The sequence below is a fragment of the Micrasema longulum genome, unplaced genomic scaffold, assembly GCF_059751315.1.
Source record: "Micrasema longulum isolate JH-2025_06_02 unplaced genomic scaffold, ASM5975131v1 h1tg001734l, whole genome shotgun sequence".
Classification (NCBI taxonomy): domain Eukaryota; kingdom Metazoa; phylum Arthropoda; class Insecta; order Trichoptera; family Brachycentridae; genus Micrasema; species Micrasema longulum.
Window position 1 is genome coordinate 211,591 of NW_028278912.1, and position 18,893 is coordinate 230,483.

Here is an 18,893-nt window from a genome sequence, read left to right on the forward strand (position 1 = left end):
CGATCATCTACACAGCACATTGTCATCCAAAAATTTCTTTCTACGCAAACCATCGATGATTTTTGGGAATAGCCGGTATTTACTGGGGCCTAGATCAGGGCTGCTATTCTAAACGCCCTCGCAGCCGTAGATAATGTTTTAATAGCCCATGTGAATAAGTGGGGTTTAAAATCAATTCAAACTCAGCTCAGTAGCCATTGACATAATGCCTTGTGTACTGGAGCATTTGTCTCGATGAAAGTGGAATTGTTTTGGAACGAACTAAATAATAAAAATGTACGGGAGCGACACGTTCACGTCTACCAAATCGCTATTGTTTCAAGAGACATATGAGGCTAGATAATGTACATATAGCACACACATCAGCTCGACTGGTCAACCCGGAATCCTCCAGGCGAGCGTTTTAGCTTTACACTGCGGACACGGGGGGTGTTATTTAAAATAATATATATACTTCGTGTATACCGTATTTTTCTCATGCTAGTTACCGGTTCAGATGTAAATATTGTTTTGTATATAATATTTGATAAATTAGTTAGTAATGTTACCTGATTGGCTTTGTTGATCTGTTTCTTTAGTCCCGCGAACGCCATGGCTGATGATGTTCTCCGCGGCCCCCTCCTACTGCCCCCTGCGCGCTACTTCACCAGAGGTAGACTCTGCAAACAAAATCATAATCATCTCATTACTTGAAAAGCATACTTGCATTATATATGGAGAACGGTAGTGGTTACACATATACATAGAGACAAATACCCAACCATCAACCGCAACCATAATACAAGATATTCCAAAAGGGATCTGACACTAAGTGAAGGGGTCAACACTGTTCTGGCATCGAGGCAACACTATAACTGGTTACGCCACAAATATATATTTGTAGTATTTATTTGCTGCATACTGGGCCCTGATTAAAATGTTGTGTTTCTTACTGTGGGTAGGTACCACATTTTTGTCTCCAGCCCAACATGTTCAATATTCAAAATTACACAAATGCATTTAACAAAAGAACAATTGTTAATATAACCGAACTGTCGGGATTCATGTACTTAGATAACTTTTCTTCTTCTCACCGCGATCGCGAACCAGTTACTTTATCCACTGTATCGTGAAATAATTATAATCAAGAAACCATCTCAAGTGCCCATCCTTCATGACCCCACGTTCTGATTTGATCCTGACTGCCGCGAGACAAGTTACAAACAATAAGGTACCAGAACCCAAGTGCAAGGTGGGAATTGCATTCATTGTATTTAGGGTTCAGTTGGCAAAGTAAATAAAGGATAATGCATCCCGCAAACCAGCCTCTTCGAGCGTGCATCTGCTAACGGGCAAGTCGCGCGATCAATAACGTTGGCAAGAAGGTCCATATTTTTTTGCCAGAATTGTGGAAAAGCAGGAGTGTTGTCAAGTCGAAGAGATAGTTGAACTCGCTCTTTCATGACATTGGTCGTAGGAAGTCAGAGAGATTGATGCATATAGCGGATTGGAGATTCTTACTGGATGTTGTAAATAAAATAAATAATAATTTAAAAAAAACAAATGGCAATCATGAAGTTTCGCATTTATTAATTAAATTGTGTATCTTTTATGAATATGTGTATGTGTATGCGCATGGGTATATGTATGTGTGTATGTATGTGTACTCGTATACTAGTAAGTTTATATTGTATTTCTCTGTTCTTTGTATCAACTTGTTAATTGTTATAACTAACTAACTAACTAACTAACCATCACGCCATTTCCCCAGAGGGGTAGGCAGAGAGGATAGAACGCCACACCACTCTGTCCTGGCACACTTCCTTTGCTTCCTTCACATTCATACATCTTCTCATGCACGCACGTCGATTATTCCGACTTTTCACATGACCACTTTCAAGAATTTGTTGTACTTGATCATGCCATGTCTTTCTCGGCCTTCCTCGACTTCTACAACCAGACACATTCGCATCATAAATCTTTTTAGCCGTTCTTTCATCATTCTTTCGCTCCACATGACCGAACCATCGCAAAAGACCTTTCTTAATTTTGTCGATAATGCTTAACTCAGCCTTGCATTCTGCTCTAATTTCGACATTAGGGCACCTATCATACATTGTTTTTCCGCACATTCGCCTGAGGGATCGCATTTCAACAGCATTCAGTCTACTTTCGTCCCTTTTTTTCCAACTCCATGCTTCGCTTCCATGCATTAGGGTACCAGAACTCCATTATGAACTGCTAATTTAGCCTCTTGCGATAGACACTTATTTGCTACGACAGACTTTAAGGCACCATTAACTCTGTTACCGGCACTAACCCTCCTTTCAATATCCTTGTCCATATTTCCATCTCTAGTTAACATACTACCCAGATATACAAATTCTTCGACCTGTTTCAAACTATCTCCATTTACTACAATCTTAATTATTATTATGTTTTAAAATGTAATTGCCTAGCTTGGAACGTGTACTTACATGTACCCTTGTTAGCTAGGCAAAGTTTACAAAAAACGCAAATTTGATCAAATGTATAACTAAGAAAATACAATAATATAACGACATCACTGTAAAAGTGACAGTTTCTAATTTTTTTAAAATGAAAAATCTTTTTCCGTTACTTACATAGAAAACACAGCACAAAAGAATTGTGATAACCTGTCTATTGTGCAAAACTGATTCGGTACTGGTTTTAGTCGATATTAATCGATTATAGAACGAACACTGTCCGTTTCGGGCGATTCTTTAAATTGAAGGGAAATGGAAAACGTATTTTATTGCCCGTAAACTTTAGTTTAGCTCAGTCTCATTTACGAATTTCCTTTCTACTGTCAATGTTTGAGTTATGGCCGAGAAAGCAACGCGCCACGTTAAACAAACAGTAATTTTTAGAGCAATATCTGATAATAATGGTGCTGGAATGATTCTGGAATTAAAAGAAAGAATATAACGTTATACAACTGCACCGCAGTCGTAAACGCTATGTTCTCGCTACATATCGAGATAGTATAAACAAACATCGGTATTTATGTACAAAAAAGTGCATATTCAAAGTATTTTTGTCAGTAGCCTGTTTAGAAAAAAAATTAAGCATATTATATTCTTCAAACAGAAAACATAATTTTACTTTGTAGATACAATTGAAAATCCGCGATTAAAAACGCTATTAAAGTACTATTTGCAAACCCGGCAAAATCCATCTTTCTTTATTTTGAGCAAATCACAAAAAACTGATACAATACTTAACTTCAACTTTTTTTAAAACTTCATTTTTTTATTATAATCAGTAAATATTTTATAAATAAGCAGTGATGACATAAGCATGATGATGTCAAGAAACAGTAGTGAAATAATAAATTTAATTTTATACATTCCAACTTTACAATACTCAAGTAAAGGTTGCCATGCTTGCAACAAACCCGTTAATTTAAAAGTCTAGTTCTTACAAATAAAGCCTCAGAGTAATAATGCGTAGACCATTATTACTCTGAGAATAAAGCCATATTTTTAACTGACAATGTTATAATAATTGTTTTTTTTTTCTGAAAGCGTTTCAATTAATATCTCACTTTTTTTGGATTTTTCCAGGTTTGCAAGTAGTACCCTCGATTGTGAATTGCAGTTAAGAAAGAAAAATATGGTAAAACAGTTTGAGGTGAATATATTGCCAATTAAAGGGTTAAAATATGACAAGAACAATGTAGCATCATTATGACTGCAGTGTTCTAGTTAATAAATCTGGGCTCGGAAACGAGAGCGAAGAAATTGATGTTTCGATTTCCATTGTCGGTTTTTAGATTGAAAATTCTTACGGTGATAAAATCAAAATAACTAACAACAATATTTTGAGTTTGTCCAATTTTTTGTAGACAAGGACTGGATTCAACTCCCTGGAGAGCTGTTTACATTAACATATTACAACAGAGATGAAGAACATTTAAGAAAAGGTAATATGGAAGTCTAGGCATCTACAGGGCTTATGACCTGTCAATGGCTGGTTTAAGTGGCCACTTTACACATTGTGTAACTTTCTCCATTCTGCCTATATTTGAACATCTATATTCCTTCAATTCTTTCATCTGTTGATGTTTGTGAAGTTAAAGAGCTGAAACCTTTATTTATGCGGGTGAGATTCATCTTATTGAATTATTTCACCTACATACTAGGCAACGTCTGAAAATCTGATTTTCTCAATTTCTGTACTTCATAATGGACCTTTTAAAGTGTTTTCAGAATGTCACCGCGGGGGCTTTTACATGACAGGTACAAAATTACTTTTTAAGCGTTTCATTTCGATGATTTTCCAAATGCTTACTGAAACCATATTAATGTGCCACATTCAATAAAATATTTTTTTAAATTATTTTTTATGTTTCTAATTAATTGCTCGTCCCATCTCAACACAGGACTCCCATGGAGTTGGGACTTATTGTCTCAAATAATGTATAATAACCTTATGTATGTAAATAACACGGTCCTTGTCTAATCATAAATTTAAATTCTTTCAAATGACATCTACAGTTAGTTACGATATATATATATTTTTAGCGCAATTATGTAAGGCTAAGAAGAAAAGTTAAGACCACTGGGACAACTATTATTGATACCAGCAACAAAAATCTGCTGCATGTACGAAAATTGCATAATTTTATGCAGTTCAGTGTTTTATTACGTGGCCAGCTAAGTTTTATAATAAAATGGTAATGGGGTCGGTGGCATATGGCAACACTATAGCATAAATACAGCGACGCTATTGGCTCGAGGCCAGAGTACCATTTCCAAATAATATTCGCCCCGTTTCCTCGCTCCACTCGAACTGATTCCATTATATCGAGCTTGCATCTCTTGCACTCCCATTACGCCATCCGGGGGTGAAGCAGACGTGCTGTTAGGGAAAATGGGAGGCAAAGTAAACCCATTAATGGAGGCATGACGACATCATGACGTGGAAATTCGTTACGTTAATGTAGTGATTTTTTTTATAACGTTGAAAGGCATTCAGGTGCATTACGTAAAAGATTTTGGTCAGAAAGCACGGCAATTACTTCGTTTAGTTTTTACAGCAATGTTTTTCTAGTGTAGAAGATGCATAAAACTGACGCGTGATACAAAATCATTTGTCAACGTCACCAGAAGTACACCGTCGTTTTTCTAAATTTGGTTGTTTTGAGTTATGAATACAGTCTAACCACTTTTTTCTCTTAAGAGAACACTCACGTATCTTTACGATTTTTTAAGCGAGTTACACCACAAACTTTAGTACTCTTTGAAATCAATTGAGTAAAAAAAAAAATTAAAAATATTCGCCCAGGGGTGATACTCCAAACGCTCTCGCGGCCGTAGATAACACCTTTTTATGTTAACATATTACAACAGAGATGAAGAACATTTAAGAAAAGGTAATATAGAAGTCTAGGCATCTACAGGGCTTATGACCTGTCAATGGCACAGTGTGTTAAGTGGCCACTTAAACCAGCCAGACAGGTCATAAGCCCTGTAGATGCCTAGACTTCTATATTACCTTTTCTTAAATTTTCTTCATCTCTGTTGTAATATGTTAATATAAACAGCTCCCCGGGGAGTTGAATCCAGTCCTTGTCTACAAAAATTTGGACAAACTCAAAATATTGTTGTTAAATATATAGTGTGTTATTATAAGTTTTGTCCAATTTTTCTCAAATGAAAAGAACAAGAAACAAATTTATAGCATCTTCACCGTACACTGCTCAAATATCGCGAGCAACTTTGGCAGCTTTATTCTCTTGATCAAACGCGAATAGAAGATGTGTCGAAAATGCTCACTATCGTCTACTTAACATTCCATTCTGAAGATTTATAATAAAATAAAATAATATGAGTAACGTATATCTTATAGAACGGAAAATTTTCCTTCGATTGACATTTAACCTATAACCTTTACCATGTTCTTTAACCTTTAGTGCGCATTTTAAAATTAGGAAAAAACGGACACAAATGAAAGTAAATACCTAAAACAGTGGGGTTTAAACCTAATACGCTATCAGGTCAATCCAAATAACTTAATAGATTGGAGGGCCGCAGAAACTACACTTTAACTTTAAAAAAAATACAGATGCGTCATTGGTATAATATAATTAGTTTTATTATTTCATCATTAATTAATTTTTTACAATTCTGTCAATATCAAAATGATTCCAGTTGTTCCCAGACGCAGTGCGTTAGTTAGTGATTTATCTGACAGTGAAGACCTATGTTTAGATTTTACAAAATTCATAGTTAAATACGCACTTTCGCTAATATAGGTACGGCCCATCATCGACCCCATTTTTAAGCTAAAATTCGTTAGTTTGGAGAAACAAATACACAGTTCGGTAATTTCCCTAATAGTGACAGAAATTTTGTAGCCATATGAATAAATATTTTATTCATTTATTTGGGATGCTATAATCATCGTCGGCCTCGTGGCGTAATGGTCAGTGCGTTTTCCTACCATGCTAGAGGTCTCTGGTTCAATTTCCGACATGGCTGATATGAAATATTTATAAAAACATGTGTTTTAACTCTAGAACACTTCAAAGTCCCTGGACTGGTACCTGAAGCGAAAGACTGATGATCTTTATTTATTTTTTTTATATGGGAGTTGCTTTATTATTTACCTTGTATTTGATGTTTATATTTTTTATTTATTTATTTTTGAAACCAACAGTCATAGTAATAAACAAAACATGAAGAATAACAACAAATAACCAATTATGGGTTTCATAAAGGAACAAAAATATAAAAAAACAAAACGTACAGTTCGCTAGGGGTGAAAGGGAGTGGGATGGGAAAATAGGGAAGAAAGAGAAGAAGAAGAAATAGTAAGTAAATATAAAACAAGGTAATAGTAAATATATACAAGGTTTACATTTCAAAAAGTGGATTTTTCTGCAATAATTGTTTTACTTTAAATTTAGTTAAACCGTTGGGATCAGGAAGGATATACTAAAGTGGGTCAATTAGGGACTTCTCAGCATTTGCTCATGTGAAGAGGAAACCACTCAAAGCTCTTCAAGAGAAGCTGGCCTGTTGACAGCAGTCAACAGGTCTTCTTACTTTGGTTTATTTCTGACTGATGATCTTACCTTCATGTAACAAAAAAAATTATCAAGATGCGATGCAATTAGTGTACTTATGCAGTTACCTATGCGTCATTAGGTGCAGAAAGGGAATTATGATGATGATGATAAAAACAAAATTATTTTCTACGAAAAAAAAAATGTTAAAGGAAAATTTTCGTATTTGCGGTAGATCAAAAACACTTCGCGGGCCGCACAAATATAAGCCGCGGACCGTGCTTTAGACAGCCCTGACCTAATATATACTCGTGAATTTGTGAATATAAATTGGTTATCAGCATACTCGCAAACTATCAAACAAACGATTAACTGGAACAGGGAATATTTCGTTGCTGCCTTTTGATAAGTACAACACAAATCCATGTCATTGACCGATTTTACTAAACAAGTGATAAAACCTATGCCTTATCGTTAAATATGGTATTCACTATATAATATTGGTGCAGTCCATTCAAATCTTTAATAAATCTTGTCTTATGTGTGCGTAAGAATAAGTTTTCACGTAAATCATGCAAATGTACGCGCTAACACAAGAAAAATAGTACCCTTGTTTATTTAGTTCATCGACAGGCACTAACTCATTAACATTTCGAGGCTATACTGACATAATGTATTAAGTCAACAGTCTTTATAAATAATATATATATATAATTGAAATAAAAGAAAATTGCGGGAAAAATAATGCGTTGAAATAATAAAAAAGCTTTAAATGCAATTATCTCGGAATTGGTTTTAATGACTTATGCATTCTGTCAGTAAAGCCGTGATTTGCTTGATATTCGAACGTAATGTACGATTTTTACGCACTTAGGAAATCAATTAATGTAGGAATAGAAGAGCGCGATGTATTTAAAAAATCATAATCGCGCAAAAATTGGGCGAAGTATAGATTTACAAACACGAAATTATAAATTTATATAACATATAAAATTATTAAATTCGTAATTTTTTAATTTTAATAATTAGGGGGTTGAATCCAGTCCTTGTCTACAAAAATTTGATAGACTCAAAACATTTTTGAAATATATATTATTTATTATTAATAAGCAAAGCATTAACTTTGTGGTGCAACATTTTAATATTATGTTAATAAATTTAGTATAAAACCACTCACCGACTTATCTGTCTACCGGTTTCGAGACGTAACCCGTCTTTTCGTCAGGACAACAACGAAGGTGTGTAGTGGTATTTGCATGTTGGTGTAGTGTTGTTGTCCTGACGAAGAGACGGGTTACGTCTCGAAACCGGTAGACAGATAAGTCGGTGAGTGGTTTTATACTAATTTTATTAACATAATATTATATATTATTTTACTAGTCGAAATCTATATAAATAATTTATATTCCATATGTTTGTGGCCGCAAATCTCGGAAAGTAGTGGATGGATTGACTCATTTTTTTACAGAACGTTGCATTTTAGAGTATTTCTAAATAATTATTCGGAAGTTCTTACGAAAACGGCACATTCTATGCGTTTTAAATTGACTCATAATTTGTCATAGTCAACAAGGACTGAATGACTGCTCTACTCACTGCTGCCATTTTACCTAATTTACAAAACTTAATATCCCGTACAATTAAGAATAAAACGAATTTGATAGGATTTGAAAATAAAATGATATCTGGAAAGTGACATTAATGTTTTTAATAATTTGTTTTCTTCTGCCACAGCAAAGCGTTGCCGGGTTCAGCTAGTATTGTAATAATATACACAAAAAATGGTATTGTACCATTTACGAAAAGCAAAAAAAGTTAAACGAAAATGCTTCGTGGTCGAATGATAAGCGCGTTTATCTACCACGCAAGAGGTTTAATTCCCTACATGAAATATTGATTGAAAAAAGTGTTTTTGAACTTGAATAAAATAATGTCCCAGAACTGGCACTAAAAGCGTATTAGTTATTATATTATCTTAAGGATACAAAACATGATCAAACAAAACTGTGGTTGGTGTACCGATCCAGTGCCATATGCACCATTAGGTTCAGAAAGGGAATGATGATGACACTATACAGTTAACTTTGGAAAATCGTGTTATATTTCTTTGCTGAAAATTATAACTGACATCTTTGACGTTATATGGTGGACTTAGTGAGTTGAAGTTGAAAAAAATTAAAAATAACTAAGATAATACGGACGCTAAAACCAACTTAAATATCTATGTATTTATATTGCAAATGATGGAAAAGATTAAGGATAAGAGAATATAAAACTGTAGGCATTTACACGGCTTACAAACGGTCATTGGCCGGTTTAAGTGGCCACTTTCTACATATTAATTCACCATTCTGCCTATATATTTATTAATATTTAATATTTTTAAAGCTCTAAAAGAGTAATCTTTATGATTAATATTTAAACCATTTACTTTGTGGTCAAACATTTAACTAAATGTTATTGAATATTCAAAATATTTTCATAATCTAATCAGTGCATGTTTGTCCTCGTCAGTGCACGTGCTTATTAAAATGCATGTCGTGTTGGTTTTATATTTTTATGTAAAAACTATGGTGGTGTATAGGTTTTGCATGTTGGTTTAATTGGTGTCCTGATCGAGGCTATACTCACAGAATGCATTGAGTCAACAGTCTTTAATATTTCAAATATTTTTTAATACAGGTGCAAAAATTTTATTTCAATAATAAAAAAATATTCGAGAAATTGTGGGAGAAATAATGCATTGAGAGAATATTTTTTTTAAAAATGCTATTATCCCGGAGCTTGTTTTGATGACTTAATGCATTCTGTCAGTAAAGCCTAGGGCATGTACATCAATGTTTTATTTTATAATGAAAATATTATGACAAAGCTACAATATGTTCATATACCACTGATTTTTTCAAATTAAACGGTTTGGGTAGATAGGAAGAAATTGCCTTAAGGCAATATACCCGCCCTTTTACATATGTAATTAAACTGTATTCGCATAAAAGTGTTTAAATAAAATATAAAACAATGTTTGATTATGTCCAAATGCTTGCAGACTGCCTGGATTTCCTCCCTAAGGAGTTGTTCATGTTTAAATTTATTTCAACAGAGAGGGAAAACATTTTTGAGAAGGGAATATGGAAGTCTAGGCATTTACAGGGTTACACAGTGTGTAAAGTAGCCACTTAAACCAGCCAATGACAGGTCATAAGCCCTGTAAATACCTAGACTTCCATATTCCCTTCTCAAACTTTTTTTCCCTTTCTGTTGAAATAAATTAAAAAATATGTTTGAACATCCGTATTTCTTTCATTCTTCCATCTGTAAGAACGATATATCTTATTTTGTACAAGAAATATATTTAAAAAAACAAAGTAATGCTCTATAAATTTTGTGTAATACTGTAAATGAAAATATATACATGCATGTAGAATTTAATCGACGAATTTCTGCAAACTGTATGTTTTTTAATCTATGTATCCTTGTTGAAATACCTTATAAAATAAAATCTATTTATTTTCGTAAGCCTTTATTGATGCGCGTGGGAATGAGATTAATTCTTACTTAATTATTTCATCTGAATGATAGGCACCGAGTTGTTGAGATTCAAAGCTAAAATTAAACTTAAAAAACGTAACTGGGATACGAGTACATAATCCAGCAGGCGCTTTAAACACCTCAAAATAGTTGAGAAAAAAGTCAAGTGGTCAGTTGTATGTATTAATGTACATTTTAATGAACATAATTATGATATATGGACTAAGAGCTGTAAGACATAGAACACTATCGGTTTCCATTTAAAAAAAACAATATTATGAGGAAGTTCAGTTCTATGGGAAATTGGATTTAAAAAAATGTTTTGTCACACGCGGTGAAAAATATAGCATTAAATAATTGTACGGCAAAGTTTCTCGAAAATGTACGAGAAAATGAATGAAAGCTGTTTTAATAAAAACGAATTACTTCGAACTACGTCACAAGTTCTTTAGAATCAACCAATCAATTACAGCGTTGTTTTGTGCTGTGATAGATTTCCGGTTTCCTGTAGTTTTTTTTTTCTCAAATTTCAGCAGAACCAGCGTTGCCAACTTCCATCATGCTTAAATCGGTAGATTAAGTTAGATTTGTTATCAGCTGGAACAGAATCACAAAAAATATTTTAATTTAACTGTTACTTGTGGCGAGCCGCGCTGACGAAAATTGTAATTTAAGAAAAAGTTTCACATTTCACATCGCATATCACAAACAGTCCAAAAACCTGGGTGAGCGGCGGGGAGAGAGAGACAGGGACAGCTGTTATGATCATATGCATCGAATTCTGTAGATCGGTAGATTGCTCCCAAGATCGGTAGAGTTGGCAACGCTGAGCATAGCTCACCGACGAGAACTTGTGACGTCACCGACGGAGTAATTCTAAAATTTAGCTTAATTTTAGTCTATTGACAAAAAAAACCACTAAAATTCCCCATTCTTCTCTTTTAGTTGTGCACACTCGTAATTTTAGTGTAACCCATGGAAAAAATCACTAATCCGTACACAGGGCCCTTGGTCTCAAAAAGTTAGGGATACGTTATTATTTTTTTGTAATATGGATATTTGTATGAATAAATAAATAAAAAAAGTATTTAGCTAGTAGTGTTTGAACACAAATTGCAGCCATGATCATTGCATCCTATAAACCGAGTTTGGGTACCGTAGCTAGTGTCGCGAACTCACAGATCAGAGGTCCGAGGTTCAAGCCCCGCTCTACTAGTGCGGGCGGTGATTTTTTTAGGTAAGCTACAAAAAATGATCATAAATTTGTACTTACACATATAAATACATAATATATGAGTTATGTTATTATAAATGACTGTTTTTTCTGTGGTTCAGTGAATATCAACTCAAACAACAATTATTACTAACTTCGCGATGTACGTAGGTTTGTACTACACTATTTTAAAACAACATTTGTACCAAAGTTCATTGAAATATTGACTAGATATTTCCACGATGTTTAAAATGTCAACACTAAGCACTGGGCGATACCTGTTAAAATAAATAATGCCAAAAACCGCCACTTCGTACGCCACATGTCCTATGTGATGCATAATATGTCGACGGTATCATATCAAAGAAAAATAATCCTTCGGAAATAATGTTCGAAATACTAGTTTCCAGATAGAAGATCTTCAAATAATACTTGCAATCTGCAAGCTTGTGTAAGTACATAAAAAAAACAACTGGGTTAAAGACGAAAAATATAGTGAACATTTTTGCTTGGAGAAATAAGCTGAGGTAATCAGCTAGTTTCATCGTTCACTGAGAACGGGCTAAGGCGCTGGGCGCACTTTATAAATATTTTTTTTGTAAGAAGACATAAACGGTGGCGCTGATTAATAATAAACTAATTTTATTTTATTTATTTTCCTACAAACAAAGTTACTATAAAACATTACTTTACATTACTATCGAAATTCAAATATAATGCTAAGCGGTGCATAATCGATTATTTGGACGATTCGCCCTTGCGCTCTACCACATCTTGATTTCCATTTTTGAATAGTTAGGTATTTACAACTCGTTAAAACTTGAGTTACGTCACCATCTGATGGGCTGCAGCTACAGAGCCATCGCTGCAGCCCGAAAAACATGGTTTACAGTGGAAATTAAAAAGCGGCAAAATATTCGTGATTGCACTAGCAATTACTTATTTTCGGTTCATACTTCTAAATTACATCCCGCAGAATTCGATTGCTTATTTTATGTAAATACACTGTTTATTTCTCAGAGTTATAATTCGCTAGAGAAACCCTTTAGCTCTATTGCATAGAACAAAAGCGTTCCAAATTTTTGGTTTGGTTTTTAGTTTAACAACAAACGTGTAACGGACGGTCATGGTTTGCGCTAGCAATTCTCTGCTTGAGTACCTAGGGCCCGTTGTATTGCTCTTAACTGTAGCTTACTTTGTGGTTGATAATCATATAATGGTTTCTTCAACTTGACAACACTCAAGCTTTTCCATAATTCTGGCAAAAAATTATAGACCTTCCTGCCAACGTAATTTCAAAATAATCATTTGCGAGTTAATCACTAAAAACACGTATTTGTAGTCTCATCCATGAATGCTACAAATAGACAAGTGGTGAATTCAAATGATGATATTATGATTCAAATGCACAACTTATCTATTTTAGCATTCGTGGAGTAGGATACAAAAATATGTTTTTAGTGGTTAACTAAAAAAACTGACTTTGATGTTACCTGGGTGTAGTAAGAACCCCGCGATTTAAATTTGACCTTCCCCGGTATCAAACCTTAGACCACAAGTGGTTGCGAATTATGTGGGTATGCGTAGTTAACAATGTTTATTTTCACAACTTCAACATCCTTTTTTTACCCACAACCACTGTTCACTTCCCCCCAGTATCTATTGATCATCCGCCACAATAAGACCTCGTGTAGTGAGTCGCACGTTTATTTTGTTGAACGTGTGCCGCGACTTTGTTTCCACCAACCACCATTTTTCAGCTCCAGATCGGGGGCCTGTCCTAGTGTTGGTGCCGCTCGCAATTGACCAGTCGGACCACCGCAATTCCATCGAGAACGAACCAGATTAGTGGCATCCATTCATAATCCATCTCATTCGTTGGGGTTATGACAAATTGACACTGCATACCGCATATCGAGGATATTCATGAATTTCATTAAAATTAAAATACAGTCCGCTCTGCTAAATAATATTGCAGAAGCCCTAGGGCTTCACCCCTCGCAATTTCTCATCCCGCATCCGCATGGGAATTTGGTTTCCCACCAAAAAGCATGGTGGGCAAATGCGACTGCCACTACATTGCGAGGCGGACTGATCTCCATTCGAATTTCTTATTTAGGACTTTAAACCGAGAACAGCTATTAAGTCGAAAACACTCATCCAGAATTCTGGTCAATTTCACACAAAGAACGGTTTCCTTAATAAAAGTTTATAATTTTAACGTATTTCAAAAAATTGTAACAGGATGTTATTTTATGTTTTAATAACCATATGTAAATAAAGTTACTATCACATTTGCTTATCCAAAACATCCTGTGAAATTTTTATCACAATTTAAATGACTAATTTTTTTACTGAAAAGGGAGCTTATCAACTCTCACCATTTTGAATTTATGCTACTACTACTACTACTACCATCACGCCATTTCCCCGTAGGGGTAGGCAGAAAGAATGGACCGCCACACACGTCTATCCTGGCATACACTCCTAGCCTCTTCCACATTCATACATCTTGTCATACATGCCCTTCGGTTCTGTCTGCTTTTGACATGACCAGACTTAAGATTTTGGTTTATCTGATCATGCCACGTCTTCCTTTGTCGTCCTCGTCTAACGTTGCCGTTCATTTTTGCCATATATACTTGTTTTACCATTCTCTCGTCGTCCATTCGTTCTACGTGACCAAACCATCTCAGAGACCCTTTCTTAATCTTATCAATTATACTTGTCTCAGATTTACACTCTCGCCTGATTTCATCATTCGTAACCCTGTCATACATTGATTTCCCACACATTCGTCTAAGAGATCGCATTTCAACCGCGTTCACTCGGCTTTCATCCTTCCTCTGCCAGTTCCATGTTTCACTTCCATACATAAGTGTTGGGACTAAAACTCCGTTGTGCACTGCCAGTTTAGCTTCGATTGACATATTTTTATTAGAAATTACTGTGCTTAGTGCTCCGTTCATTTTGTTGCCCGCATTCACTCTTCTTTCAACATCTTTTTCTACTCTTCCATCTCTTGAAAACATGCTTCCCAGGTACACAAATTCTTCTATTTGAATTTATGAATCAGTTGAATCCGGGTATTAGAATCGCGGATAATTTTATCAATTGGTTATTGTTATCATAATCAGTCAATCCGAAAATTATCTTCGTTAACATGATTTGCATATTGATCAAACTTCGTCTAATAATATTTATCATAATAATTATACATACATATAATTATAAAGAACGTTAATTCTTAGACTACAGATAGGTACGTAAATGGGTTTTTACCTGAAGCGTAACTTCCTATAAGATTATATAAATATAAAGTGTATTTTGTTATGAGTTATCTAAAATATTTTTTTATCTGCTGACAAAAACTGTTGACTTACAAGACTGTTAATATAAATTTTATCTCAAATAAACCTATATATCATAGCAGACAAACGGGAAGAACGTATGGATTTTTCTTTTTAAGAAAGAGGAGCTTCAAGTGTTCGCAACCTTCCTATGTAAAATCTTCGCGACCTTCCTATGCAAAATCTTTAAAAACATAGCAAGTATACAAACATTTTAAATTTCCAATCGAAATATAGGAATAAATATTGAAAGAGAGATCAATTTGGGAAAGAACAGTCAACAAGAACATTTGGTTTGGCAGTGTTCGTAATTATATATTTTTTTATCGTTTGCCTTATGTTGTCAATCAGATATTGTTTTCAAAAGTTACAGGACTTAAAGTGTTATAAGTCCAATGATGTAGTGGTCATTACCGAACGCGTAAGACTTTATAGACTTACGAGTATATTTACTTTCCCATAGACATGAAATAATTATATAAATCACAGAAAGATATAAACAAAACCTAGACGGTTTTTGATGATGACTCGATGGCTCTCGAAGGTAAGACATATCATCTGGCCTTTACGTAACCGAGGCCCAAGAAACTATGAAGTTTAACATTGAGCAAGACAACGAAGGAGAAAAAAGGAAGCATTGATAACGATATCCTGATAAAAATCAATTCAATATTTGTAATTTTCGTGAGTATTAAAATACAATGCGATGCCATAAAACACAAGCATTCGATAAAATTAATTAAAGAAATTTTATACGGAACAAATATATTATGAAAAAAAGTCATTTAATAGGGAGCAGAAATATAATCTCTAGTCAGAAAATCAAAATATTATTTGTCAGCAAGCCTCGGCGGAAGGGGATTATTACAAATCAAACGGAAATATATTCATGATTGCGAGCTTCCTTTGTCAGATATTCAACTAAAAGAATCAAACCACAGCGCGCCATATTCGCCAATTTTACAAATCCATTTTACGGCGAAAATTGTAATCCGATTCGATCAATGAGGAAGAACCTGTTCTTCAAACCCCACTTGTCATGTCGACGTTTTTTATGCACTAAAAATATTATTTAGAAGTTGAAAGATTCGTGTATTGAACATCGTAATACTGACAATTTATTTAACATAGAAAAACTTTACTTGTTTCTGACAGTCAGTTTATTGAGTGGAAAAAGTGTAGAAAACTGAGATATCGTTAAAAGAGTAGCCGGTTTTGTCATTTTATATTAGTACATAAAAATAAAATAAGAATTTACGAATAATTCAATATTACGATTTCGCGTTGTAAAGAAAAGCAAATGACTTTATTTGAAGCAAATAAAATCACGTGGACAAAGGCGGAAAATTTATTTGCCATTTAATTTTTTTTTTAAATACAACGTAAATTGCACACTTTTCATTTTCACCTGTATCGTTATGGGTCGAAATTCTAGTATTTAAAGAGGGAAAATAAATATAAATATTTAGTAATAAACACACCAATAAATAAATAAAAAGCACTCACATGATAATTGAGTCTTGAATCCATTAAAGTTTGTTTTTTTCCGTAAAATATCAGCAAAACTTAGCAAGTTGTTAAAATATAATTAAACTATAAACATAATTATTCATTAAAATTGTTGAAGTGGACAATAATTGTTAGTAATTTTATGGCCCTGTATCAACCTGGTTACTTATTTTCGTGCTTTCTTTTGAAAAACATGGCGGTTACTTTGCTTAAATTGGACATAGTCCATTAACAAATAAATCAATCCATTGATTTCAATGGAAACGAACGGAAAACAATACAAAAACGAGGGAGAACAATGAAAACCACGAACGAATGAAGATTAGAATAGAAGAACAGTTTTTACTTGTAATATTTACTATTTAAGTAGACAACATCCATTTTCTATAATACATTATGAGCTTCAGTATAAACATGTTATAACTTAACGGAACTTTCAAAAAAATAACTAATAAAGTAAATTCAAAAATTTTCGCCGTCTTTTTATTAATACATGGGTTTTATTTTTTCAATATGTTGGTATATAAACGTTTATATTTATGTTTTAAAAAGAAAATAAACAATAAACATAGTAAAATAATTACTGCATCTATTGGAATATTTCCGTCTTTAGTCTCTCTATAAAGAAACATTTTCCACTCTAGTACCCTAAGGAAAATGCTTCAAATCTAAATAAATCCAAACATTATAAGCTCTTTAATAACAGAGGAATATGTTCATATATCGAGAATAATGTTGAAAACATATTCAATTTATAAAGCAGATTTTTAAGATTCTTATGATATAACTATCAATACATGAAAAAACCTGTTATTATATAATTTTCAGGTTAAAAAATGAGCATATAAAAAACGGCTCGCTGCGCTGCTGGCATCACATCATATTGACATCGCATGTCATGCACGCCGAGTGCATCTAAAAATGTGGCGTACGAGTATGGCGCGGTAAAGTAATACGTGCCTTTTGTCCCACAGAGCGCGAAATGAGTTGTTTTCAGGAAATTTAAAATATGCTTATTTTAAACCAACGAAGAAAATTTGTCCGACGTCGCACGGATAAAAAAGTAATACCGTTACCATCGTATTTTATTGCTTATTGAAAAAAGCCAAAAATACCCTATTACTGAAGGGAAACTAATTTCAAATATAATATTAAACTGAATCGAAGCGAAACGTATAAAAATGATATTAGGTAGATATATGATTTAAAAAATGCCGTCGAATAAACTGACAGTCGATATATCTATGTTTAACTATAAACCACGTTTCAACGCTTACATATCCGAAGTACAGATTATGTACGATTTCCTTTAGTTGAAGTTAGGTGGAGATTGAACAACTCGAGAAAGATTCAAGTTCTTTTACACGTCTACAGACGAAAAGGGGGGATTTGTCAATCATCTTAAGGACTACCCCTTTGTATGGAAAAGGCATTTTCAGCACATATGACAGATGAAGGATATTACCGAAGCAGGCGTAGGAAATCAATTCCACTATATTAAATGAATAGGTCCATTTGTGAATGAGTAAAGATAAGAATTTACACTTTTTCCGATAAACTACTATATTTCTCATATATGGTCGGAGAAAAATTGAAGCGCTATAACGGGCAAGATAAAATATACAAGTATATATATTTTTTAATTTTCATCTTAATGTTATTATGTTAAAAAAATCATTGTTGTTATAATGGCTGTTGTTTTCTTTTAATAAATATCCTTAAATGTGGCAGGTGAATTTTATAGAGCAATGATGTTTTAAACATAGTGCAGGGGGCAGTAAGGAACACTTTTCCTTAAAAAAACGCAATTCGCCAAGAATGTCGCTTACGTTGTTCTGCCGATTATGGTTCGATATGCTAACCGGTTAAGGGCCAAAAGCGCGTTAACGCGCTCTCCGTTTCCGTGCTCGGGGGGGCAGCCATACAAAATGGCGCGTAAAGACGCGTGCGCATCGAGGTCAAGTGTTCCGAACGATTTAAAATTTCGTACACTCGAAGTCATCTGTTAGAAGCTTGACTAGGCCACGAGGAATTATTAAAATTTTCGACAAGACAGCGGTTCAAATGAGAGTTTATAAAAATTGCGTAAACTTTCGCACAATAATGTAGGGTCCATAGTCGATGACACACACGTGTTAAATTAGTTCACATAAAATAGACTAATGACCGACGATGCAATGTCATCATTTTCAATTGAATCCAATACATTCGTAAAATGCAACTCTATAAGTATTTCACATGAAATCGGAGGGCATCGTTCTGCAGTACATTCACATCGTCC

At 34.0% G+C, this 18,893-nt stretch overlaps 1 protein-coding gene across 13 annotated transcripts in view; it reads right to left on the reverse strand.

Moving 5' to 3' along the window:
- The window catches only part of EndoA (SH3 domain containing GRB2 like, endophilin-A), a 151,143-nt gene that overhangs the window by 78,497 nt on the left and 53,753 nt on the right, over positions 1 to 18,893 (reverse strand). For all 13 annotated transcript variants that reach the window (XM_088237521.1, XM_088237524.1, XM_088237518.1 and 10 more), the window contains one exon: positions 549 to 659. In XM_088237521.1, the coding sequence (XP_088093647.1) occupies positions 549 to 593 (45 nt within the window). In that variant the 5' untranslated portion in view covers positions 594 to 659. The remainder of the gene's footprint in view (positions 1 to 548; positions 660 to 18,893) is intronic.